At 37.5% G+C, this 27,840-nt stretch overlaps 1 protein-coding gene across 1 annotated transcript in view; it reads right to left on the bottom strand.

Annotated features, from left to right (window-relative positions):
• The window catches only part of FETUB (fetuin B), a 238,825-nt gene that overhangs the window by 104,899 nt on the left and 106,086 nt on the right, over positions 1–27,840 (bottom strand). Inside the window, exons 4-5 of the mRNA XM_044070647.1 lie at positions 11,238–11,404; positions 2,909–3,022 (exon numbers count right to left, since the gene is read on the bottom strand). Of these exons, the coding sequence (XP_043926582.1) occupies positions 2,909–3,022; positions 11,238–11,404 (281 nt within the window). The remainder of the gene's footprint in view (positions 1–2,908; positions 3,023–11,237; positions 11,405–27,840) is intronic.

Consider the following 27,840-nt stretch of genomic DNA (forward strand, 5'->3'; position numbering starts at 1 on the left):
CTGCAAGGCTCCACCAGATGTGTCCAGACACCGGAACCGTGACTTGAGCAGCCCAAACACGCTCTATTACATTACGTGTTTGTGCATGTGCCTCATTATGGCGTTCCTGTTCATGTGTGTGTGTGTTTCTGATGGGTGTCATCAGCCACGGCTCCAGTGCATAACCTGCATCCCCCACTAGGTGTCCGTGTGGGATGTCCCCATTGGCAAATGTCTAGTACAGCTGTGTCAAATGCCAGATGTGGGAATCATGGTAGCTCCCAGGGCAGCCAGCACACACATTCATTATTATGCCCTGGGCATCACACATGACCTGGCAGTTGATGGAGGGGAAGCCCTTGCAGTTAATGTAGGCCCTACCCCGCTCACCGGCTGGTGCTTTGATGCGTATGTGCATGCAGTCTATTGCACCCACTACCTTGGGGTATTCCGCTATTTGCTGGAAGAGACACATATTGCTGGTCAATACCTAACGGGCATTGGGGAAATATACATGATCACCGACATGTGCTGACATGGCATCCAGAAACTGGTGCAGTACCCTGGAGGCTGATGCCTGTGATATCCCCATCATATCACCAGTTGGTCTCTGGAAAGTACCTGTTGCTAGTATTCTTAGGCCAACACATACCTTGGTTTCCACTGGGATGGGTTCCCCTCTGTTGGTTCTGTGTGTGAGGCGTGGCCTGCACAGCTCCACTATTTGCTGCAGGAGCTCTATGTCCACTCTATAGCGCTCTACTATCTCCAGCTCATGTAACCCATGGTAGGTGACCCTGGGCCTGTACATTCTTCTCCGTCTCCTCACTGTGGGTTGTCTGGCACCATCTGCATTGTCACCACTCTCAGCAAGTCGCCTATGTCTCATTATGACAGCTATGGCAGCCCCTAACATTTCTGCTCTGAGTTCAGCTTTTTCAGTTTTCACTTCTAATAGCTTACTCCTGTCTTGTAGTGTCTCTTGAGAGAAACATCTTGCACTGCTGTTTGCAGAGTTTTAAGTGTTGGGCTGAGCTACTATTCTGCCTGTCTAATTGACTGCTTCTAATTGCTTTCACCTGCTAGCTCCAGCAGTATTCCCTGCTAGCTTCCTACTAATTCTGTTGCTTCCTTTTTCCTTTCTGTTTCCTCAGGGGGGAGCCGCGTGCATACCAGCAGAAACACGCTCACAGTGGCTTACACGCGTGCACACATGCTTACACAGTTTACAATCATCTTATTTGGGTTAGAACGCGTGCACATCAGCTCAAACAGTGTTACAGGTCTGCCAACAGGCTTCTACATGCTAAGTCTGCCCTACACGTGTGCACACCCACGCAAACAGTGTTAAACATCTACCAACACACTCCCACATGCTTAGTCTGTCTTACACGCGCGCACACTGTCTTACTTGTGCTTCACGGCACGCACACGTGCGCATGCACGCCCAGCAAGAAACTTTGGTGTAGGCAACAGTGTACACCTTCCATTTCTTGACTTTCCCATGCTTATGTTGTGGCACTCCTCTTTCCATGATATGTGTCTGACATCTGTCATGTAACTCTGACCTCCAATGAACTGCATTTCTTTCTGCCATTCCCCCCTGTGATGTCATCTATCTCCTACTCTGTTCCTCCCCCTTATGTAACTCTTACACTACTCAGAATGTGCTCATTTGCTATGTGACAGTGGAATTCAGTATCCTAACACTCATTTGCATCAGATTGCCTACTAATGCTTAGTTACATGTCTTAGACTCAGCTTCCCCCCTTAGAAACCACTACACGGTGGCCATGTTGTTTTTGGTCTGCTGGTCCCTGCATTGTAAATCCATGTATTGCATAAAACCCACATTTGTGAGTTTATAACCTTCATTTTTATGTTTTTATATAGCGCAGCCCGTTTGCGCGGGGCTGCGCTGCGTTTAAACACCGGCAATCGCCAAAAAAAAAAATATTTATTTCTCCTATTTGCATCAGGATACCTTGCCAATGGCCACATATTTGGCCATTGGCATGCTGCCTGACACATATGCACCCTTTATTTGGAGCTGACATGGCTCCATTGTGGTTTTTGCAGAAACCTACTCAGTTGTCAACTGAGTACATTTCTGCAGCTAAAACGGCTCTTACACAGGCTGCTTTGGGCTTCCTGGATTGCTAATCTACCTCATTTGCATGCTATTCGGCTGCAAGTGAGGTGATTAGCTTATCCACGCCCACTCCGTGTAAGAGACGTTTTAGCTGGTCTCTTACACGGACTTTGGGCTGTTCCTGGATCGTGAAGGCTGCATGGAGTCTTACACTACTCTTAGAATCCGTGCAAGCCTTCGTGAATCCTGCCCATAGAGTATGTAAAAATCATCCAATCTTAGCTAATGCATAATAAAATGTATTTAATCTAACGAGACAGAAATAATGTTCATCTTTCTTTAAGCATTGATACAAAGTAAATTACATTGCAGTTATTTAATCTGGGGATCCTACAAAAATGGGAAAAAAGAAAAAAATATGAAAGATGAGAACATATTCAGCTAAGCTATATAAAAAAAAATGCCATCATTCTGCAGTCTTTTTAACAGGTACAGTATAACTTTACTCACCTTTGTTACATAACAGAAAGTTTAACATCAGATTAAAGAAAGTTGGCCAGTCATTACAGAATGACATGAAACACTACTCATGACAAGGAGCTGAATTAATTCTTGTTTATATGAAAAATGTTACATATGAACTTTGAGTAATGTTGGACATCACATTTGAGTGGGTATATGAGTAGTCTACACTAAAAGAGGGAAGTGTCCTATAGTTCATTTGTGATGTACATCATATACCTATCAGTAAAGCACAGAGTCTTGTGACAGAGTCTTATGACAGTGTCATGTGACACTCAGTATAAGATTTTATTAAACAATATACAGTTTACTTACTGCATGAGGACAGGCGATTGGAGTACATTTGGAAAGGTCCCTTTCATCACCCATCTTGGAACAAGGTGTTTCCTTAATTAGGAACTCCACAAAATATGAAGGTCCAACCACCCACTGTGAAGGTAAGATAATAATTATTAAAATGCAAAATCATTGTGCATGACATTTTACGTTATACTTCTGTAACTTACAGGGATTTATTTAATTCAAATATAGTCTTTAAATACATTGAAGGTCTTAAGAAATGCAAACAACGTGTCTTTCAGTTAGGATGTGACAGAGGAAATTGGCAAATGACTTTGCAGTTAAAAGAGGGAAGAGAAATAAACAAGGGTTTTCCAGGAAAACAGTTTTCATATCATGACTATGCTTATCAACGTACACCGTACAGCATTCAATCACTGTCCTGTATGTATAATAAACAAGAGTTTTCCAGGAAAACAGTTTTCATATCATGACTATGCTTTTCAAAGTACACTATACAGCATTCAATCACTGTCCTATATGTATGTATGTATGTGTGTATATATATATATATATATATATATATATATATATATATATATATATATATAAATATTTTTTTATATTTTTGATGTAAAATAGTTCCTCTGCCTAATGTTTCAAACTTTCTGTTATTAACAATTTTTATGTGAGAAAGTATTTTATATCCAGTATTTAATGTCTATATAAATGCATGCGCGCGCACACACACACACACACATACACACACACACACACACACACAGGGACGTCGGGAGGCATACGCACTGTACTGATTTTAGTACAACTTTTTTAGAAGGGGGGTAGCTTTTTTGAAAAAAAAAAAAAAAACGTACATATTTAAAGGGTGTTGGCTCCTTTGAGGAGCATACCAGCCAGTCAGAACTGAGCTCACTTCATGTCCAGCTGGCTGCAAGCGGGAAACCATCTGAGGTGGAACTTGGAAGGCAAGCAACAATCGCAGTTGGGATTATCGGAGTGTGTTGCAAGCAACAATCGCAAATGGATTATCGGAGTGTGCTGCAAGCAACAGATTATCGGAGTGTGCTGCGAGCGGGAAACAGTCAGGAACTTGGAAGGCAAGCAACAATCACAAGTAAGTCTGTGTGCTGCGAGCGGGAAACAATCAGGAACCTGGAAGGCAAGCAACAATCACAAGTAAGTCTGTGTGCTGCGAGCGGGAAACAGTCAGGAACCTGAAAGGCAAGCAACAAGTGTGTGAGTGTACTGCGAGCGCGAAACAATCGGGAAATGTGTGAGTGTGCTGCCAATCGGGGGGGGTGAGTGTGCTGCCAATCGGGGGGGGTGTGAGTGTGCTGCCAATCGGGGGGTGTGAGTGTGCTGCCAATCGGGGATGTGTGAGTGTGCTGCCAATCAGGGGTGTATGTGTGTGTGTGTGTGTGTGTGTGTGTGTGTGTGTGTGTGTGTGTGTGTGTGTGGTAGGTAGGTAGCATACCTCTCAACTGTCCAAATTTTGCAGAATGTCCAGATTTTTGCCCCATATTTTTTGTCTGTTCCTCATAAATTTTGTGATGTTCTAGAAAATCATTTGAAGGCTGAAGCTGCTAAATAATGACAGACATTTGAGTTTCAGACTTCATGTCCTTTAGGAAAAATTCATACTAGCACAAATCCTGTTATTCTAGCAACTTTCTCATACTAGCACAAATCCTGTTATTCTAGCAACTTTCTAAGTTCACGAGAGCATTATTTAATATATGTCCCTGTTTATTTTAGGCTTTGTCCATATTTCTTGCACTAAGAGGTAGGTAGGGGTGTGTGTGTGAATGAAACATCCTAGTTAGGGGTAGCAGGTACTCAAGCTCAAAACCTGTACCTTAGTTACAGAAAACAAAAGCATAAATTCTCTACCCCAAATACCATGCTGCATTTTTCAAAGAACTGACATTTCAGGTTAATTTTCAATTCAAGGAACTGAGTTTGAGTGAATTTATATTATATTACTGAAGAGGCATTACAGCGAATGCCTCTTCATCGACACTAAAAGAGCAAACCATGAATTACGAGAATGGCCGTAGCTTGGCTGGGGAGGGGGGTAGCAGTTTGAGAGCTGTGAGTACAAATTTGAAAATCCTAGCTACACCCCTTCACATACATACACACACACACACACACACACACACACACACACACACACACACACACACACACACACACACACATGCACACACGTACAGAGCCATAGACAGGCATACTCACACACTCATACATGAATATACATATAAATATATATATATATATATATATATATATATATATATATATGCACACATACATATATATATATATATATATATATATATATATATATATATATATGCACTCATTCATATATACAGACAGACAGACACACTGACACTTGTAGAAGCAATCAGTCTATCTTTTCCTCTCTCTCTCATACATAAACAAGCACACACACAGAAATTACAACCACATTTGTCCTCAGAATCATTCATCCATCATGCCTATTGTTAAAAAGAATTATTACATCTCTCTCTCTCCATACCCACCCCAGCCCCTTCCAGATTCCTCTCCAACTTCCTTTACTGTCCCCTGATTTTGTCTAAAATGCTGTACTGTATATTTCATTCTTTGAAAATTGTGAGAATGAAAACTATCTGTAGTGCCAGAAGTTAAAAGTTTTGTACCTCTGTGCTGACTGACTGCCTGCTGCAGTCAATGCTCTGTCTCCTTGGACTCTTCATTTCTCTCTCACATACACACCCAGACACACACATACACACTTTTACTAAACAGCAAAGTACTGCTTAACAAGAGTAAAAAATGGCATTTGTTTCCTTTTCAAATGTTTGAGCTTCACGGCACCTTAATATGGTGCTATGAAGTGGTGGGTTTGTTTTTCAGCAGGCATTACCTGTACATTAACACCCTGCTGGAGAATGTTCATTCTCCAGTCAGGGTTTAATTAAGCAATAACCCATGCCTGGGTGTGGGTAATGCTGAATTTACCCACAGTTGGTGTGGTTTGGTCATGAAGGTGAAGCCCGAGTGGCCAAAGAAAGACCACCGTGGGTAAATCCAGCATTACCCACACCCAGAAGTGGGTTATTGCTATTATAAAATTACATTATTAAAGAAAAAAAATACTTACTTTTCTTAAATAATGGCATGCTGCCCTTCCTGTCTGGTATTCTGTGGCAGTTCTGATGTACTGCGCATGCGTATGCTTACGCAGTACATCAGAGCTATGTGTAGCAGCAATGGAGAAAGCAAGATCTCTGTTGCTTTTTAAAAAGTGTCTCGTTATTTTAAAGAAGTTTAACATCGCGAGATAGCTTTAAAAAAAGCAACGGAAATCTTCCTTTCTCCATTGCTTTTTCTAAAGCTATCTCACTATGTTAAACCCATTTAACATAGTGAGATTACAGCAACAGAGCTCTTCCATTCTTCTGTAACAAAAAAAAAAAAAAAAACTTATACTAATGGAAAAAGTCCGGGTGACCGGACCTTTTTCCATTAGTATAAGTCTGACTTACAACGGGCATGCTGACCAATCAGCATGCAAGTTTTGGAATATTACTGGAGGGGGGGGGTCATTGTATAATGTACAGTTTGCTGATGTACATATGTAGCATATGCATGCTGTACATATTTTAAGTTCAGTTTTTTAAAGTTTCAACATTTTGATGTTTCAAGACTGTGCATTCAGTAAATTATCAGGCACTCCTTTTGTCTCTCTCTGTATATATATATATATATATATATATATATATATATATATATTTATATCTATATATTTATATATATATATATATATATATATATATATAATTATATACAGTGAAAGCACATCAAACTACAAAAAAAAAAAAAAAAACACTAACTAGTGAAACTCCCAGACACTGCAGAGCCAGGAACAAGTGTTAACCTGTATCCTGTAGGTGGGAGGGGTATTTTAAGCCTGTATACACACACACACACACACACACATATATATATATATATATATATATATATATATATATATATATATATATACACACATACACATACACACACATATCTGTATGCACAGACACACACACACACACACACACACACACACACACACACACACACACACACACACACACACACACACACACACACACACACATATATTAGCATGCAAAATGCAGGTAGTCATCCTGTCTGACACCATACTAATAAACATCTTCCAACCTGTTGTACATTCAATAATGTTTATGTTTAAACTACTTTAAAGAATGATTGTAATTTAATGATGCGTCGTGTGACAGACCACAGAGGGGCAGTATATTCCCCTTGCTTTCCAAATAATATCCTTGATGGCTTCTTTGTTATTAGATGTGGTACTTCACTTTTTCAGCTAGCAGCATAGAAATTCTGCAGGACAGTGTGCCTGTCAGAGCCCAACCAGTCTGGCAACCAGTCACTCTGCCATGCCTAGGAAGTTAAACTCCCTTATAATCCAACGGTTTACTGAGTCAATTCAGTATCAGCTGTTACCCAGCTGTGATACTGGTTCTGCTTAGTAAAACATCTTTATATCATCAAACTTTCTGAACACCTTCCTAGTCAGTGTATTGTCAAAACATGGTACAAGAAGAACTGAATAATATGGTGAGATTAAACAGGGCGTCTATTAGATTAGTTTTGAAGAAGAATCTTTTCTACTATTGATTTATTTGTTTTGTTTATTTGCATTTGTTTACCAGGAAAGTTCATCTGGGCAAAACCCATTTCCACAGAGGCATGGGAAGAAAAGATCCATATAAGTTTAATGTTATAAAAGAAGAATAACATAAGTAAGGGACTCTTAACCAGAGTTGTACATCCAAGCATAGTAGAAGTAGATACATAGTAATAAGCAAGTGTTATAAAGTGATTATAATATACAAGATTCAGTAATACAAGATGCATTAAAGATGCTACTTTAAGAATGAATAAGTGCATCACCATACATTATTTTCTCTAGAAGAGATGGGACAGTCAAAATAGTACTGGAAATGGCGTGGGATGGAGAAGATATAAAGAATTGGGAATATGGTAGTGGAGATGGACGGGATAAGGTATTTGGAAGTAGATTTGCTAAATTCTTTGAGGAGAACAAGATGTTAAGAGAAATAGACACGAGGAAGAAGTAGGATGTGATAGACCAGTAATAAAATTGAAGAGCATTGTGGTGGTCATAGAGATGACAAAGTGAGAGTAGTGGTGGCTGATCAAAGGAAAAAATAGCTATACGGAGTGAGAGGGAAAAGAAGGAATTAAGGGGAGTTAAGGAATGCTGGAGAGGATAAACAGTGGGATAGACACTTGTGAATGAGGTGTGATTTTAGTAGAACTTTAATTTTAGAGATGCTCTTTGTGTTGATGCAGTGTTGTAGACAGGTCATTCCAGAGTTTGTACACAGATGATGAGCAGAAGGCATCAACTTGTGAGTTATTTGTTGGAATGGTGTTAGTCCAGACTTTCTTTGTGGAACTTATGTGGTAGGGTGTATAGGTGATAACTGGTCTTAGTGAAGGACATTTGTTGGGGGTCTGGAGAATTTTGCAGACTTGTTTGGTCGGTTGAGTTTAAGGATATTAAATTCAAGATAGTTCAGTTGTCTAACAGCTGTACAGTGAAGAGTTTCTGTTGGCAAGCTGCAGCAAATTTAATAGTTTTATCTACTCAACTGCTGAATTTTGTTAAGAGACCCGAATGGTGAAAGTGGAGGTCTAATGGAGGTGTGGCAAAAAACTGCAGATGTAATTTGTTTTTTGGTGAAAACAGGAAAGATTTAACTCTACATAGTTAATCTGCTTTTTATGCATTTTGTTCAGTCAATAGTTGTTTCTGGAGATCAATTTTTTAGGTTTTTGTAAACAGTGAGATCAGTTTAGTGCGAGAGGCAGATTTGATGTGGGTACCCTTATTAGATAGCATGAAGAATGTAGTTTTGCTGTGTTATTTTGGCTTTGGGAGTAAAAAAGCATACATTTATGTTTTGACATTTAATACCTAACTAATCATGGTCAGAGAAACTCTAGATGCTGCACTAACATAAAATACATAGAGGAATGTAACACTAATGTCTTTGAATCTGTACTGTGAAGAAAAGGAAACGGGGAAGAATGCAGGGTGAATGATCATTGCAATCAGTATGAGTGTAGAGACCCACTTAATTCCTAACCCATGGTAAGGTATGGTTTATGAACATATGCATAAAAAGTATAGCACACTCATCTCAGATGCATTTAGCCCCTGAAAAGTGTACTGATCAGCTACCTTGTTTTGCTTATAAGATAAATATTGAATGTTTCTGAAATGTCTGTGACACCTATATATCCTGCAATATTTTTCCATTTGCATGTTATAGAAATAATATACTGTGGTGGTGGTGCTGCAGTAGCATTGTCGCCTCAGAGTAAGATGCTGTCCGGTTCGATTCTTAGCAAGAGCGTCTTCTGTGTGGAGACATCCTTGAATGGGCGTACCTTAGTTGAAGGTTGTGCATCATGCCTGGCAAGCCAGTACGTAAAAATCAACTGCCAATCATTAGCGGACCAGAGTTCCACTGTGGCAACCCCTAACTGGGAAAAGCCAAAAGACACAAACAAACAAACATGTTATAGAAATAATAGACATATGGACTAGACACCTTAATTTATTATCAGAATGAGTCTTTTAAAGTACACTGATAGATTTCTGTGTTTAACTGCGGTGGTGGTGCTGCGGTAGCATTGTCGCCTCACAGTAAGATGTTGTCCTGTTCAATTCTCAGTTAGAGCATCTTCTGTGTGCAGACATGCATGAATGGGTGTATCTTCATTGAAGGTTGTGCATCAGGGCTGGCAACTCGGCACATAAAAATCTACTGCCAATCATTAGTGGACCTGAGTTCCACTGTGGCAATCCCTAAATGGGAAAAGCCGAAAGACGCAACAACAACTGGATAATTGATAAGTTGACAAGTTGCAGAACCTTTAAAATAATACAACACAAGAGGGTGCTTAATTAGGTATAAGAATTTTGAATACAGTTTAGCAAACCTAAACACAGATTGATTACTTGGTGGAAACCACATCTTAATGATGAATAGAACTGGGAGTGGTTTAGATGATGGTTGTGGAACTTGTCCTCACTTAGGGTTTCATCAGTGATAATAGAGATAAGATGTACCAAAAGTTTTAGTTGTCTTCTGATAGCACTAAAATCTTGAATGCATAGCTACTCCAAGGGCCAAAGGAATGAGAACAGATGAAGAACTGTTGCAGGAATTCCAGATAGTAATACGGCAAAGAAAGTATAACTCATGGAAATGTAGGACTAAATATGGATCAAGTGAGTCATGAAGTGAGATACTGGTTGGAAGATGATGGTAGTTATTGAGAAAGAATGTGGGATTTGGGTTGCATATTTATAAATGCATTCCAAGGCTACTGGCCATGAAGTGAAGGTGATCAGAATAAAAACAGTATTATTCTAAGGTGCTTACATGAGATAACACTACAGGTGGTGGGAGAAGGCTGTTACACTGTACAAGGTTGAACAGTCACTGCACACTGGATATTGTATACATTTGTGATGGTGACACCTATTAAAAGACATTTATAAATCTAGGAAAATGTAAAGTTTAGGGAGAGAGGGACCGATTTGGTGAAAAAATCATATCTCCACCTTTTCATGGTGAGTGAAGGAGTTCTGCATGTAACTATGGAAATAATGAAGAGTATGAATAACATAAAAGACTCTACCAGCAAAGTTTCTGAGTTATGCCTATGTTAGGATAATAGGAACCATGAAATGCTGGGAGACAGAGGCATAAGGAGAACATAAGGGATGACTTTTTAATTGAAAGTGTAGTATTTAGGGAACTGTAACAGTAAGAAGTAGTAGTGCTAATCAGTTTTGGAACCCATGGGAAGAACATGAAGAACTTAATCTTTATTTGGGGAAATAATAGTCACTATGGACATTTCCCAGCATGACTGAAATTAAATTATGCATATGTACTGAGCTCTGTGATGATGCCTATCACAATCTTCATCTAAAAGAGAGCTTTTTGTCAAAAGAATTTATACACTAAATCACTTTTCATGGTATAACAAACTCTGTGTATGCATTAAAATACAAACACATGCACACACACACACACACACACACACACACACACACACACACACACACACAAACACACACACACACACACATACACACACACACACACACACACACACACACACACACACACACAAAATCACCCTTTCAACTTTGCAGATCATTCAACAAAAGTTTATGTTGTATCCTGCTAAGGTGTTTGCTAGGTGAACTTACTTGCATTGATGCTGCTGTCAGGCTGAGGATTCCAAAGTAATGAATATGATTATTCTCATTATTAAACTTCTGTAGAACCTTATTGGCTGCTTCAATAACCTTTTCATCATCAACTGATACTGGTGCTGGACAGTCTGGGCACATCTGGAATATCTGAGAACGGGGAACTGTAGACAAACAAAGACATCTACTTAAAAGCTTTGCTATAATACTTTTTATAATGTGTTTAATACATTCTTGCTTTCAGATATCATCTTTGTAGATGTTGTTTAACAAAGTTAAACTTAGAATTAAATGTGTGTATTGTGACTCATCTACATCTAAAAGTCCATGGCTAAAAGTCAAGTGAGTTACTGCAAGTAAGTGTATTGCACACCTGCTCCCTGTGCATGCTGTTAGGGATGGAGACCTAAAGAAGAAAACTTCTTACCACTCCAATGGCTGTCTGAATTATGGCCCCCCCAGATTGATAGGAAATTAATGGACAACTAATTATGGAGTGTTGACTGACAGACAGCAGAGGCAGAAAGTGCAAAAAAAAAAAAAAAATCTTACTTCTTTTATTTGTAATGATACTTTCATTTCCGGAGTATACTTTATATGCATATTACTTTGAATCATTTCCTTTGAAGCAACATAACTGGATATCTGCATGTATCTGGCCCTTTTTCTATGTGTTCCCAGCTTCTTCTTACCCTTTTCATCCCTTTCTATATATTACACTTCTTACAAAGTGTTGCATAATCTGTAAAAGCAAATTCTTCGTCTTTACAATGACCTGCAATGTAATTTATAAAACTAATGAGATAAAGGTATCTGGTACAGAGTCATGCAACATCTGAATTATATTTTTGTCAGTGAAAGACATCATCCACTACATTCTATTTTCCATTGGAAACCACAGTTTGTGTGTTAGGTCTCCTTATGCCATGACGTATACACAGAGTATCATGTCTGTAGTTATTGCTGGCATGCTACCTGCCTTCCTTCCGGGCTTAATTTTTAAGCAGATATAACTGACCACACTGGACTAGAAATTCACATAGGCAATTGACACTGTGCTAGTTCCTTGATAACACTTGCTTCTGAAAAGAATGCAGTCAAAACTAGAAAAGGCATGCAAACATAAGTCACATTACAGATGTCAGATATCAATCTGGATTTGATGTGAAAGATGCTTGTTGCTTACATCACTACTGCTGCCAATATGACTGTTGATGGTAGGTGTTGTGAAGTGCATGCAAAGTGTAGCGGTGACAACACTTGAGCATTATAGATTACAGCAGCTGACAAGGTTAATTCAGTTTCCCCTTTGTTGTGTTTTTTGCAATTTGAACCATAGCACTCATGTTAAGAGATATCTACACTCTGGACTGAATTCATACTGCACGCCATGTTTTTTAAATATATTGAGTCACATTATAAAAATAAAAAAAAACACAAATAAAGAAAAATAATTGAGCACATTTTATTAATAGATTTTTTTTACTTTTGTCTTTACAATTTTTCAAGACTTCATCATTAGCATTTTTTCGTTTGTTTATTGGCTCTGAATATTTTTGATAACTTTGATAAATGGTTCCAAACTGTACTGCATGTGTTTAAACAGTGGTATACACATGGCTGGGTTACACGGGGCAGTACAAAAAAGCATTTGAAAGTATCCCACATTCATGGATAAAAGAGTGCTTAAAATGTATAAGATACATCCTACACTGATTGACTACATTACAGCAACCATGAAACAATGACAGACCACTTTGCAATTAAGCCATGACAAAGGACAGATTATCATCCCAGGGATAAAAATTCAAAGGGGGATATTTCAGGCTGACTCTCTGTCACCATTGCTATTCTGCCCTGTCATTAACCCATTAAGTTGTTTACCTAACAGCTTAGGCCATGGCTACAATTTGGATCCTAGAAAACAACAAAGTCTAATGACTTCCCATCTTCTCTTTGTCGATGATTTAAAAGTGTGTAGCTCATCCGATGAGAAATTTAAATCACAGCTGCAGGTTGTCAAAACTTTTTCAGATGATATTAGAATGTCATTTGGTCTTGATAAATGTACAAAAGCAACCTTTAAAAAAGGAAAACTGCAGCACCAGGAAAACATCAGCTTGGGACAAAAATGTGATATAAAAGAAATTGAGCAAGAGGGAGTGTATAAATATTTGGGAATTGATGAAGGATCAATGCAAATAAAACTTAGTAAGGAATACTCTAGAAGACTTAAATTAATCCTGCGAACAGCATTGACATCTAGGAACAAGATCCAAGTTATAAAACAGTTTGCTCTTCCTGTTCTAACTTATAGTTTTGGAGTGACTGACTGGCCCCAAAAAGTGTTGGATAGATCAGATATTAAAACAAGAAGGATGCTTCATGCTTAACAAATGATTTATGAAGGATGCTTCATGCTCACCAAATGATTTATAAAAATCAGTGTTTACCAAGATTATATATTATATATTCCCTGTTCCGAAGGAGGGATGGGACTTTTTGAAATTGATTACATGTATGTTTTGAAACATGAGGAGAATAAATCTAAGATGATTTTTCTGCATATTGACATCATGCAGGAATGGAAATCAAACCAGAAGTAGATAAAAAACAGGCAGCAACTGAATGTGTCAAAAAACAAAAGAAAGAATATAAGGTGAAGGACCAGATGAGAAGGCAAGAAATGTGGACAAAGCATAAATACAATTGCAAGTATAGAAAACTTCTGGAAGAGCATCATGTTCATCAGGAATGAATGCAGTAATGGTTGAGGAGAGGTGAATTCAAACCAAAAACTGAAAGGTAAAGGTTAATATTGGCAGCATAAGATATTGGGCTACATACATACTGGTTTACAAAGTCCATTGAACATGTGGGAGAAACAGACAAATGTAGGTTTTGCAAAACTGAATTGGAAACAGTCCCACACCTTGCTGCTGGTTACCACACACTAATGGCAGAAGGACTGTATATTGAAAGACATAATAATGTGGCGATCCTGTTGCACTGGGGATTGTGCAAACATTATGGTATTGAAGTGGCTGAAAAACACTGGAAACATGAGTCACAAGGCATTATAGAAAAGGATGAAGTTTATATCACATGGGATTACCCATTACCAACAGTTCAAAACACAGATGTTAGAAAACCGGATATAGTGGTCCAAGAAAAGAAGACAAAAGTAGCATTGATCATTGAAATCACCACACCCGGTGACTACAGTGTCTTGCGTACAGAGAGACACAAAGTCATAAAATACCAGGATCTGCAGGCAGAAATGAGAGCCATGTGGAAGAAAGATACCCAGACTGTTCCAATAGTAGTAGGAGCAACAGGTCTTATAAAAAATAATCTAGAATTGTATTTAGATAAGTTACCAATTCATGTAACCCCATACAAATTGCAAAATAATTCATTACTGGGCACATTGTGGGTGCTGCAAAGAGCACTTTTGGCTGACATCAAAGATTAAAACAATACTAATTTCATGAACTTTAATCTTACTTTGACTTAGAAATGCGGTCCATTCTTGTCATGGTATTAGAAGCCCAAAAGATTAGGAGAAATTAGAAAAGGCATTCGCTTGCTGCGGTGGTGGTGCTGCTGTAGCGTTGTCGCCTCATAGCAAGACGTTGTCCTGTTCAGTTCTCAGCTAGAGCATCTTCTGTGTGGAGGCATACGTGAATGAGGCGTGCCTTCATTGAAGGTTGTGCATCAGGGCTGGTAACCTGGTATGTAAAAATCCACTACCAATCATTAGCAGACCGGAGTTTTGCTGTGGCGACCCCTAACCGGGAAAAGCCGAAAGACACAATAGAAAAGGCATTCGCTTATCTTGATTATAGATGAATGAGCACCTGCTCAAACATGTTAGAAACTAGGGCCATTGAATGTGGAACAGAGAAGAGGCTTGCTTAACCACCTATAAATGTGGCTGTATAGCTGACTTCAAGTGAGAATGCACTGAAAATGTTAATCTCTGTAAGGGTCTAATGGTATGCCTTGGTCCCTCACTATCCATTACTGAACACATACATAAAACCATTTTTAAACTCCTCACACTATTTAAAATACAAAAACAACCAAATGGTCTGGGATATCTAGTCCGCATATTGAACCCCCCCCCAAAAAAAAGAAACAGATGTACTTAAAAAGAACAACAAGTAACTGATTTAAAGATTTGACTGCTTTTAACTTTTAACAGTAAGTAGACTTATTCAGACCTAAAAGTATGCTGTATATCATATTTAATACAATCCCGACATTAGTAAAGTGCTCTCTATTCAAAAAGGTTTACATAAAAAAATAATGTAAAAAAAATCAGGTGAAGAACCCAAACTTATTTAATAGCCTCAATTTTAAAACATTTTTTTTTTACTGAAATAACCACTGAGGTTCAAAGTATTTATAAACAATTATTTCTCTTGCCTTTTTACCAGCTATTTTGATTTTTAGGCCTGTTATTGGATGTGAGTTCTGTGTTCCTGTGTTAGTGTTATGTATTTTATATGCTTTATATGTTATATTTATATATTTTAGATATTTTTGGATGTAGAATATTGCATAAAAGAAATGTGCTGCTTTAAGGAAAGATGTGTGTATGGATTGATCAACGGGGTTGTTTTTGAGTGTATTTAAACAGAGCAAACATAAGAAGTAAACAAAATTACTTATCTTTTTTCTTTTATGTTTATTCAAGTTCAATAAATTACAGTTTTACCATGGATCCACCTGAGCCAGCTTTTGTTTGGACTTTGTATGTGGTCTTTATGCTTCATTTGCTACATGCAGAAACCAGAGGGAAAAGTACTTGGAACTCTGAGCTCTGCTGCTTGAACTTAAAATGCCCACTCCTTCGATGGATAAGGTATGGTGCACCCCTATTGTTAAGTAAATTTTCAGGTAGACTTGTTAACTCCTTCTAATCATTCTCTTTATTTTTCTAATTTCCGTATCATTCGAGCTATGAGAATACAGATTGCATATGGACCAGACACTTTGGTTTCAGAAACAAACTGACATATCTGATATGACAGCACAGAATTTAGTAGCTCTGTTCTTTTAACTTCATTAAAGATGTTTGTTACATCATGATTCATATTAACACTTTTCATTTCTCTTTGACCCAAACTGAAGTTATTATCATCTAAAGTCAGCTTTAAAAATCTTGTTGCTAGGTTTTGTATTGCAAAACTCATCGAAAGCTAGGTCTGCCATAGACAACAAAAACATACCTTACTCCTTTTAGGAGAATCACCGTAGCTAACTTTTATCTTTTACCCTCTTTTCTCTATAAATCACCCACTTTGATTAACATTCAGATTTTTCTAAATCACAACTGGAACAGGGCTGTAATAAGAGAGCTAGACTTGCAGATAACCTGCCACATAGAGCTTATTATTGTTCTGCATTATGTGCTCTCAACTGATTCAAACTCCCACATCAATTAGCTGATAGCAACTTCTTCTAACAGATAAATAATATATAACCCCTCTATCTACCCTTCATTCTTCTCAGTACATCATCACTATCTCCCAAATCATTCTCTGTACTCTCAAAACAAAAACCTGTTTGAAGCCTATTAAAAAAAAAAGAGAGAAAAAGAAAAAAAATGGGAGAAAGTCTGTATTTACACTGCATAGCCAAAGTATGGCACTGCATCCTAGATTCAATCAGCACTACATCAAGCCTCCATGTACTTAAAACCTGTCCCAAGGAATGTTTCACTAACCCATAGCTATGCCCGCCCATTTCTCCTGTATGATCTACATCAATAAGTACTTTACGCTCTTACTAACCTTTCATCATACCACCTATTTATACCCTTTCAGCACTTGCCTTCTTTTCATTCTTAGGGGAGACTTGCATAATCTTTTTTAATTATTTCCTAGCATAGTAGACTATTCTTCTAATACTTTTGTATATACTGATCTTCATATTTAATTGTAATGTATTTCTTTTATTATTACATCACTGGCATCTCCTCATGGTTTATTGTGCACTATGTATTCTACTATCAAATTGTAGGTATGTCTGCTTTTTATTACCCCAAAACTACTGTTTTATTTGACGTTATTTGGAGCTTATCTGCATTGGTTTCTGCTGAAAATAGACATTTATTACCCAGTCAGACTTCCCCTTTAAACAAATGTCAATAAATAAATAAAGCTTTCTTCACAAAGTGAAGATGATGACTGCAATAATAAATATAATTATTCACAAGGACTGTTTTCCTCTGTAGTTTCCATATAAAAACATTGTTCTGCTTTTCCCAGGCAACTTACATTTCATAACTTATACATGTCAAAACCTCAGAAGACATCACAAAACGTCCTTTTTTATTACATCTTCTAACAGTACAACTATCCAACCTGACACCCACACAAAACTCCTAGGGGTCATTATCGATGACAAACTAAAGTTCAACCTACACATACTCCAATGTATAAAAAAAAAAAAAAAAAAAAAAAAAAAACAGAAACTAGGTCTGCTATATCGGAACAAAAAATTCCTAACCCCTGAATCTAGACTTACCCTGGGCCAGGCACTCCTTCTCCCCTCCCTCTTATATGCCGCCCCAGTTCTTATCAATATCCAGGCCTCCACTCTAAGCAAACTCCAACAGACTTACCATAAAATAGCCAGATTCATTACTACCTCCCTATATAACTCACACCACTTAATTTCTTTAAACTCTCTTCAATGGCTTAAACTTCCCCAGTTTCTGCTATCTTATCAATTTCATATGCTACACTCTATTCTTTATAAACCCTCCTTCTGTCCATCTCTATCTTCCTTAGTCTCCATCTACATCCCATCCCAGACCCTCCGTACTTCTAACCAACAATTACTTGATATCTACCACCCAAAAATGTCAGTAGGCAAACTACTCTACAAACACTCCCTTGTCCATGCTTGGAACAAACTTCTACTTGACTTACGTTCAATCTCCCACACCTCACACTTTAAACATTAACTAAAAGCTTATTTTCCTCAATTCAAGAACCTGCCCTTGCCATGACCCTATCTAGTCTTCCTTCCCTTTATGCACCCTCAAAAGGACCATACTTAGTACCTCATTACACCTCTCTCTCCAATGTGTCTACTATGCATTTGCATAATTTTATACAAACATTTTTTTTATTGTTGACCTACTGAACTATATCAATGTAAAATTGTTAATTAACTTCTTTTTAATGCAACGTTAACTTTATGCATGTAACTCAACATATGTGAATCTTTTTGCTATAACTGCTATTATATCAATATTGTTTAAAATGTACTACTGGAGCTTTTCTCCTCGGGTCTCCACTAAAAATGGGCCACAAGCCCAGATGGACAAAACTGGTTAACAAATGTCAATAAATAAATAAATAATAAATGTAGAAAAATAATGCTTTTTGTTCTACATGTTCCTATAAAGTGATCAGTTGTGTAACTGGCATTTAATTAATCTAGGAAGAGCTTTATTATTTAAAACTTTTTTTAGGGTCTCCACACTACTAACTAAAGAACAATAGCTTGCATATGGATAGAGGGTGTTTACCCTCATCCTGGAATACCTTCTCCACCTCTGACATCTCCTATACTCTTCCAGATAATCACTTATCCCTACAATTATATCCTCTAGCTGGGTATTCTGCTATAGTCTACTGTACAGAAATTTTTACAAATGAAACAAAACTTCTTTTACAACATCTAAAACCTTCCTTTTCTGCATTCATCACTTTCCATCCTACTTTTCTAAGTAGGGCACAATGACAAAATTGTCAAACCAGTTACCTATACAATATCTTGAATGTCTCCTTGACATCAGAGATAGTCCCACCAGCCTTCAACTATATTTACCTACTTCGTCTCCCAAAACTTTTCTTTCCTAAAAACTACAAAATGCATAAAACCCTCAATATTTTTTATCCAATATGAAATCTTTGTCTGCTTGCAAAAATATTTGAAAAAAAATAATGTAAACAACTTTTCACACATTAATAACCAAGTACTCTACAGTCAAACAGCATGACTTCAGAAATAAATTCAGCACATCAACTGCCATCCTCACTACAACTGATAACGTCTACAATAACATCAATGATAAAGTAATCCCTGATGACTTCTTACAGCTATGGCTAGGGCTTTAAAACCGTGAGTCATGACATCCTTCTCAAAAAACTGAAGTTAAATTTAACATCAGAAACACTACCATAAAATGGTTGCACAGTTACTTTGCAAATAGAACTTTCCAGTTGCACACCAATCAACAACGTTCCTGTATATGCACATTTTATACAGGAGTCCCCTAAGCCTCTGTACGGGGCCTCTTACTTTTCGCCCTCTTCACTAATGATATTACAAATGATTTACTCACACTAAATATCATTCTATATGGATATGGCATGTTTCTTCTCCTTCTTCTTCTGTCATCTAGTAAATGTCCCCCGTTTTGTGAACACAATTGTAGAATGACGTCTATGACCTGGGTCAGTGGTCAGAAACTTATTCTAAGAAATAATGGCACATTAATACTGGTAGACAAGATAAAAATCAGGAATTTTATTACATTTATTTATTTGACATTTGTTTACTGGGAAAGTCCAGCTGGGCCAGAAAGTGACTATTTTCAACAGAGGCACAGGGAGAAAAGCTACACAATCACAAACCTTTGAAAATAAATTACAGATATTTTAAATTACAAAGTATCAGATTTCACTACCAAACGTAGGAGTGAAAAAATGTTATAATGAGAAAAATATAGAACATATGTTTTATAGTAGAGTGCAATGTAACATGAGTTGTAAAAAATATGCATGGAAATATGCATTAGTCATATTATTTATTACATGGATTAGTATTCAGTAGATGAGACCCGAGACAAATTGAATAAGATTTAAGGGAGATATTCGACTTACATGATTAGAGACATTGAGGGGGAAATTGAGTGATGTCTTAGTATGAGAGATGTTGCTCATATTATGGCTATGGAAGGAAGGATACAGAATAAAGTAGATTATAAGAAGAGTACAGGGTAGGATGTCTTCAGGTAGTTTAGGGGAGGAAACAGAAATATGTAGAGGAAAGGTATGCATAGGTGAAGTGGATAAGGTAAAGTAGTGGGGAAAACAAATTTTATATTTTACTAAACCCATTTTAATGTCTGGAATACTTCATTGCAAATTTGTTTACAAAATGTAGTCTTTGTAGCTTTAGAAGCAAACTAATGTAAAAACATACATGTATAGAACAACATGGTTGTCATTAACCACATCATTTCTGGGGGAGGGGCATTTGTTAATTAGTCATTTGCTCTCCCTGGGAAATATCTGTTGTAAAGCAATTCATGCTGTTGAGTGATTCAGTTGGCTGACCAAATTAATTAACTTTGCCAAAAGTTTTTAATAACCCATTACCTTCAGTGAGTAAGACTGCATTAAAGTTAAGTTCTGAGCAGTTTAGCAACTGGTAGTGGAGAGGGGTATGGGATTGTCTATGCATGTTGTTGCATGGACAAGTATATGAAGAGGGCTGACGTGTCTCAAGTGTGTGAATCTGTGTGTGTGTGTGTGTGTGTGTGTGTGTGTGTGTGTGTGTGTGTGTGTGTGTGTGTGTGCATGTGTATGTTTATATGACGCCTGTGGTTAGTTAGGTAATAGCTAGGGTAGGTGTGTGTATGTGTGTGTATGTGTGTGCATGTGTTTGGGAGAATGGGTGAGTGTATCAGTGAATATGATTGGGTAGGGTGGCTGTGTGAGTCTGTATCTGTGTGAGTGTGTGTGTTTGCATATTTTTTGTATGAGGGGGCTGTTGCACTTCTAAACTCCCTTAGACTAACAAGCAAATCCTGCAGTATTGTGGGGGACATGAAACACCAGAGAAAATTTAATCTTACTCTAACGTCACTTAAAATGTAAATAAAAAAACACATTTTGCAGCATAAAAGATGTGTGGGGCAGGGGAAACAGTAGATACCAGAAATATATTTTAAATGTAACTTGAAAATTAATAGAATAACAGTTTTGCTGTTTTGCAGCACAAAAGACGTATGGACAGGGGAGAGCCTTAAACACCAGAGATAGTTTAAAGTAGTATTTAAAAAGCAACTTAAAGGTTAACAGAACAACAGTTTTACAGTATGAAATGCTCATGAAGGGAGAAGACACTATATAAGGGGATCTGAAATATTACCCTAAGCCACATTAAAAAAAAAAAACTTTGAACCCTGTACCCTCAGCATATAAAGCAGCGCATTAACAGCTTTAGTTCTCTGCATTACCAGAAATCAGGAATAGTCTTTAAATGTTACATTAAGTCACTTAAATTAATGGAATCAAAGGAAAAGTCTTCAGAACCTGTACCTTCAGCACATAAAATAGCTAGTTAGCAGAGCTTCATTTCTCTGCCCTAACAGTAGAACTCAGAAATCAGTTTAAGTATTACCTAAAGGATTCATTAGGGATATTACAGAAACTAAAGGAGAAATAAGTGATATGGAGGTGTGACTGTGTATATGTGTGTGTGTGTGTGTGTGTGTGTGTGTGTGTGTGTGTGTGTGTGTGTGTGTGTGTGTGTGTGTGTGTGTGTGTGTGTGTGTGTGTGTGTGTTCTTGAATATGACTATCCATGTGGGAGAATGACTGAGGAGGCAGAAGTGGAAAGAATAGGTTATTCAGAGATATGCAAATTAGTTGATAATGAGGTCCTCCTCATTGCGACTGATATGTTTCTGAATCACATTTTCCAGAATTATGAAAAAAGTTCCTTATGACCACAGCTTTTAGCATCTGGGGTGTGGTTCTTTATGACTCCCATGGTTTTTATCTTTTTTATATTAAAGTTAATTGCTTAGAGTTTTACGAATGAACATAAAAATAAACAGTTTTCATTTTAGCTTACAAACTCAATGCACTTGTTAACTTGATTTAAAATATTTTCTGCTTAGTATACATACCAAAGAAGATTAATATATATATATATATATATATATATATATATATATATATATATATATATATATATATATATATATATATATATATATATATATACATCTTTAAAGTCTAAATACCTTTCCGTACTTACATTTTTTTCCTGGCAGGCAGCTTTGCACTTTTTTTCTAGTATTAGTTTAGGACAGTAGGCACTGGGTGGCAGTGAAGAGTTATCAAATAGCTGGGTAACTGCAGCAGAGCTAGTAAGAGAGATGGCTAGAAAGGTGCTTGGTGTGACATCTGGAAAGAGGAAGGAGGACAAGGAGACCTGGTGGTGGAATGAAGAAGTACAGGAGAGTATACAGAGAAAGAGGTTGGTGAAGAAGAAGTGGGATTGTCAAAGAGATGAAGAAAGTAGACAGGAGTATAAGGAGATGAGATGCATGGTAAAGAGAGAGGTGATGAAGGCTAAGGATATGGCGTATGAAGAGTTGTATGAACGGTTGGACACTAAGGAGGGAGGAAAGGACCTGTACCGATTGGCTAGACAGAAGGACTGAGGTAGTAAAGATGTGCAGCAGGTAAAGGTGATAAAGGATAATGAGGGAAACGTACTCACAAGCGAGGGGAGTGTGTTGAGCAGATGGAAAGAGTACTTTGTGGGGATGATGAATGAAGAGAATGAGAGGGAGAGAAGGTTGGATGATGTGTGGATAGTGAATCATGAAGTACAATGGATTAGCAAGGAGGAAGTAAGGATAGCTATGAAGAGGATGAAGCACGGAAAGGCAGTTGGTCCAGATGACATACCTGTGGAAGCATGGAGGTGTTTAGGTGAAATGGCAGTGGAGTTTTTAACTAGATTGTTTAATGACATCTTGAAAAGTAAGAGGATGCCTGAGGAATGGAGAAAAAGTGTTTTGGTACCAATTTTTAAGAATAAGGGTGATATGCAGAGTTGTAGTAACTACAGAGGGAGTAAACTGATCAGCCACAGCATGACGTTATGGGAAAGAGTAGTGGAAGCTAGGTTAAGAAGGGAGGTGAAGATTAGTCATCAGCAGTATGGTTTCATGCCAGGAAAGAGCACTACAAATGTGATGTTTGCTCTGAGAGTGTTGATGGAGCAGTACAGAGAAGGTCAGAAGGAGTTGCATTGTGTCTGTGGATTTAGAGAAAGGATATGACAGGGTGCTTAGAGAGGAGTTGTGGTATTGTATGAGGAAGTCGGGAGTGTCAGAGAAGTATGTTAGAGTGGTACAGGATATGTACGAGGGTAGTGTGACATCGGTGAAGTCTGCAGTGGGAGTGACAGATACGTTTAAGGTGGAGGTGGGGTTACATCAAGGATCAGCTCTGAGCCCTTTCTTATTTGCAATGGTGATGGACAGGTTGACAGATGAGATCAGACAGCAATCCCCGTGTATTATAATATTTGCGAATGACATTGTGATCTATAGTAAGAGTAGGGAACATGTGGAGGAGACACTGGAGAGGTGGAGATATGCTCTAGAGAGAAGAGGAATGAAGGTCAGCAGGACTAAGACAGAATATATGTGTGCAAATGAGAGGGAGGATAGAGGAATTGTGAGGATGCAGGGAGTAGAGGTGGTGAAGGTGAATGAGTTTAAGTACTTGGGATCAACAGTTCAGAGTAATGGTGAGTGTGGAAGAGAGGTGAAGAAGAGAGTACAGGCAGGATGGAGTGGGTGGAGAAGAGTGTCAGGAGTGATTTGTGACAGACGAGTACCAGGAAGAGTGAAAGGGAAGGTCTACAAGAGGGTAGTGAGACCAGCTGTGTTATATGGGTTGGAGACAGTGGCACCAACAAAAAGGCAGGAGTCAGAGCTTGACATGGCAGAGATGAAGATGTTAAGATTTGCACTGGGTGTGACGAGGATGGACAGGATTAGGAATAAGTATATTAGAGGGTCAGCTCAGGTTGGAAGGTTTGGAGACAAAGCCAGAGAGCAAGATTACATTGGTTTGGACATGTGCTGAGGAGGGATACAGAGTATATGGATGTGGTGAGAGAGGACATGCAGGTGGTTGGTGTGACAGAGCAAGATGCAGAGGACAGGAAGAAATGGAAACAGTTGATCTGCTGTGGTGACCCCTAATGGGAGCAGCAGAAAGAAGAAGTTTAGGATAGTAGTTCACATTTATGGGGGGATTAGTATGAATAATTTACTTAATTGCTGTTTTTGTTTTTTTGCCAGAAGTGTTAACAGTTCTTTTGAGAAAACTGAAAACTTTCACTGGTCTTAGTTTACAGTTAATATCCAAGCATCTTTGTTGCCCATCTAGTTATAAATAGTTTTGGGAATCTACTACAGGTGCCCGTTTACCATTAGCTAGCAGCACACTTCCCTGCTACCACTCACTTATGTTGTCTGGGACTTGAGTAGCTGTAATATTCTCAGATTTTTCTACGTTCATTGCAGAAATGTCTAATTAGTATAGCATTCTCTTTGAAGGTACTGGGAAATATCTCATTTTATGAATGCAGTAGGAAACTTAAGTCTTTGAATTTGTTTATTAGCCAAAAGGCTCCATTATAGGTCGTCAAGATAAAATGTCTTGTGTGTCAATTGCCTGAATAAAAAGCAGCAGAAAAAATAACTTCAGTCAATGTTTTCCATAGAAAATAATTGCCAATGCAATTTCTAAGTGCAGGTGAGCAATGATTCCTTTGTTTGTAGAGATTTCTCCTTTGCTGGGATGGTACAGTCACGGAGTTGGTATATATTTATTTGGTGCCTTTCTGTGCTTTTGGCCTTTATTTTTTTGGCTTCAGTGATGCTCAGGATTGAGCAGCTTAGAGATTCAATGTAGAAAAGCTTGAGTGTCCTTTCAAAAGTAGATACATACTTCTGGAGACAAAGTGGCAGCCAAGATACTTTTTAACAATTTAATACTGTCTCATAACCACTTGTTGGAATTTACTTAATCATTTTTGCCGATAGTAAAACTGGTTTAACATGTTGGTTTTGAACATTGAAAGGATGCTAATTTAAAGCTTTTCTTTTACATTTGTCTCAAATAACACTTTTGTTTTTTTTTTTACAATGTATACAAACAGTTAACTTGACAGGCCCTCTTGTTTTTCAAGAATAAGAGCATCTTTCATTTTATTATTTAGTAAGGAATTCCTTTAGCTCAGCTGCACATGTATTTTCTTATCCATACGTAATCAACCTTTTTGTATATACAGTTTTGTGTAACCTTTTAAATGTTAGTAAAACAGTTATTCGTGTCTTTTTATTACCTTTTTATTTGGGACCATTGATGTAACTATATGTATATTTTTATATCACTGCATATGTTTTACTTATATTTTTGTGTTACAAAATCATACATTGCAGGACACTGTTAACACTTCATATTAACCTAATTTAAGACATCACTTACTGATAACATGATTATTAAGTATTTAAATACTAATTTAAAAATATATACATTGAGATAATACTTATGATGGTCCAAAGTGTATAGTATGCTCTTATTATTCAGTTTCCATACAGCAATCCCACAGTCCAAAATATCTTCTTACATTTGGTTATCACATCTGTCTGTTCCTAAACAGATGAAATCCAATGCAAACATTTTATTTAAGCATAAAATGTTCATTTCATATATAGCTTTTCACAAATGTTTAGAGACAGCCCACCTCACAACTACAGACCCAGTCTTTAGTTTGTATCAGGTGATAATGTAAGTAATGTCTTTCAGTTTTTCCTGGTTAGGGGTCACCACAGTGGAACTCTGGTCTGCTAATGATTGGCAGTGGATTTTTTTTTATGGTGCCAAGTTGCCAGCCCGGTGTCAACCTTCAAAGAAGGCAAACCCATTCATGCACACACCTACCTGCATGTCTTTAAATGTCACTTGACCACGGGGAGGACATGCAGGCTCCACACAGAAGGCGCTCCAGCCGAGAATTGAACAGGAGAACCTCTTGCTGTGAGGCGACAATGCTAACCACTACACCACCTATCAGGTAACAACATATACATGTTTTATAAAATTACATTTAAAGAGACAGGTGCACATTACATTCTTTTGAGAAAATATATATATATCTGGAACATACTTTTTGACCTTTTAAAAAACAAAATCTGGACAAAACCAAAAATAATGGGGGGGGGGGCAAAGCCCCAAAAATAGGGACACATTTTAAATATTGCTCTTATAAACTTAGAAAGTTGCTAGAATAAAAGGTCTTGTTTATCTTACATTTTCTGAAGGATATGAAGTCTGAAACTCGAATGTCTGTCATTATTTAGTGAATTCACTAAATTTCACTAATTTGCCACAAAAATCCAGAAAACCACCTAGTCTATGTTTGCTTATGGCTGTAGAATATACATACATACAAATATTTCAAGCACGGGCATTAATGCCCTTCTAGCTTGCCAATATACTAAAACACTTGTTCCCATAATAAGTATTCAGGCTGTTCTTTTAAATATCTAAACTAGTACTTGCTTTAATGTAATTTGGTAGTCTGTTCCAAGCATCAGCTACTCTGTCAGAGAACCAGTTAGTGCACTTCTCATTCCTACAGAATCTTCTGCATAGTTTATCTGATGATTCTCTAGTACTTTTTGATAACCCCAAACATTCCCAGAGGTAGTTGTCCCTAAATGCGCTATATACCTGAATAAGATCTCCTCTTAAATATCTATAAGATACACTGTACAAGTTCAGATATTTTAGTCATTCATAATAACTTAAATTTTCGCATCCATGGATACCCTTGGTATATCTCTATTGCTGTCCAGTTTACGTGTGCTTATTTTCTTATAGGGTTTACATATTGTTATTCCATACTCAAGTTTGGGTCTAATGTAATGAACAAACAATGACTTCATTATTTTTGATTTCCTAGACTTTGGTTGATATGATTTTAAAAACTTGTAGCTGACTCTACCCATATACCCAGGTCCTTAAATGAGTCTACAGTTTCAATCACCGTGTGCTGTATTAAATATTCACCTTTCAATTTATGCCTACCAAATCTCATGCACTTAGTTTTTGATGTATGTATCAGCATATTATTCTCCTGTACCCAAATGGTCAATTTAGTCAAGTTATTTTGCAGACATGTCTTATCTGTAACACATGTAATCAGTTTACCCAGTTTCAGGTCATCTGCATATAGACTGTAGAATACCTCAGATGAAAACGTTAGGTCTGAAAGATGCAATCTAAACAAGTAAGGGCCTAGGACACAGCCCTGTGGGACACCTTGACTGTAACAAAGGATTTTGCATGTCCAGTTGCTGTATGATACTTACTATGTTCTATCTGTAAGCCATGCAGCTATCCATCATATCAAGAGTACATCAATACCTAGTTGTACTAATTTATTGATCAGTGTTATGTGTATGACCCTGCCAAATGCTGAAGTTAAATATATATAAATTACAGCACAATGTTTCATTTATAGCTGTTATTATATTGTTATAGAACATCATACTACAGGTGGTAATAGATCTGTTTTCAACATATGCATGCTGATATATGGTTTCAAGTCCCAACCTATCCATTTCTGACAATAACTTAGCCAATATTATCTTTTCCATTATTTTTCCACAACATGAAAGTAGACTTAAGGGTCTATATGACTCTGGGTTTGTCCTATTTCCCTTTCCCTTAAAAACAGGTTTAATA

The sequence above is a fragment of the Protopterus annectens genome, chromosome 4.part1 (assembly GCF_019279795.1).
Source record: "Protopterus annectens isolate FY-2018-M chromosome 4.part1, PAN1.0, whole genome shotgun sequence".
Lineage (NCBI taxonomy): Eukaryota > Metazoa > Chordata > Ceratodontiformes > Protopteridae > Protopterus > Protopterus annectens.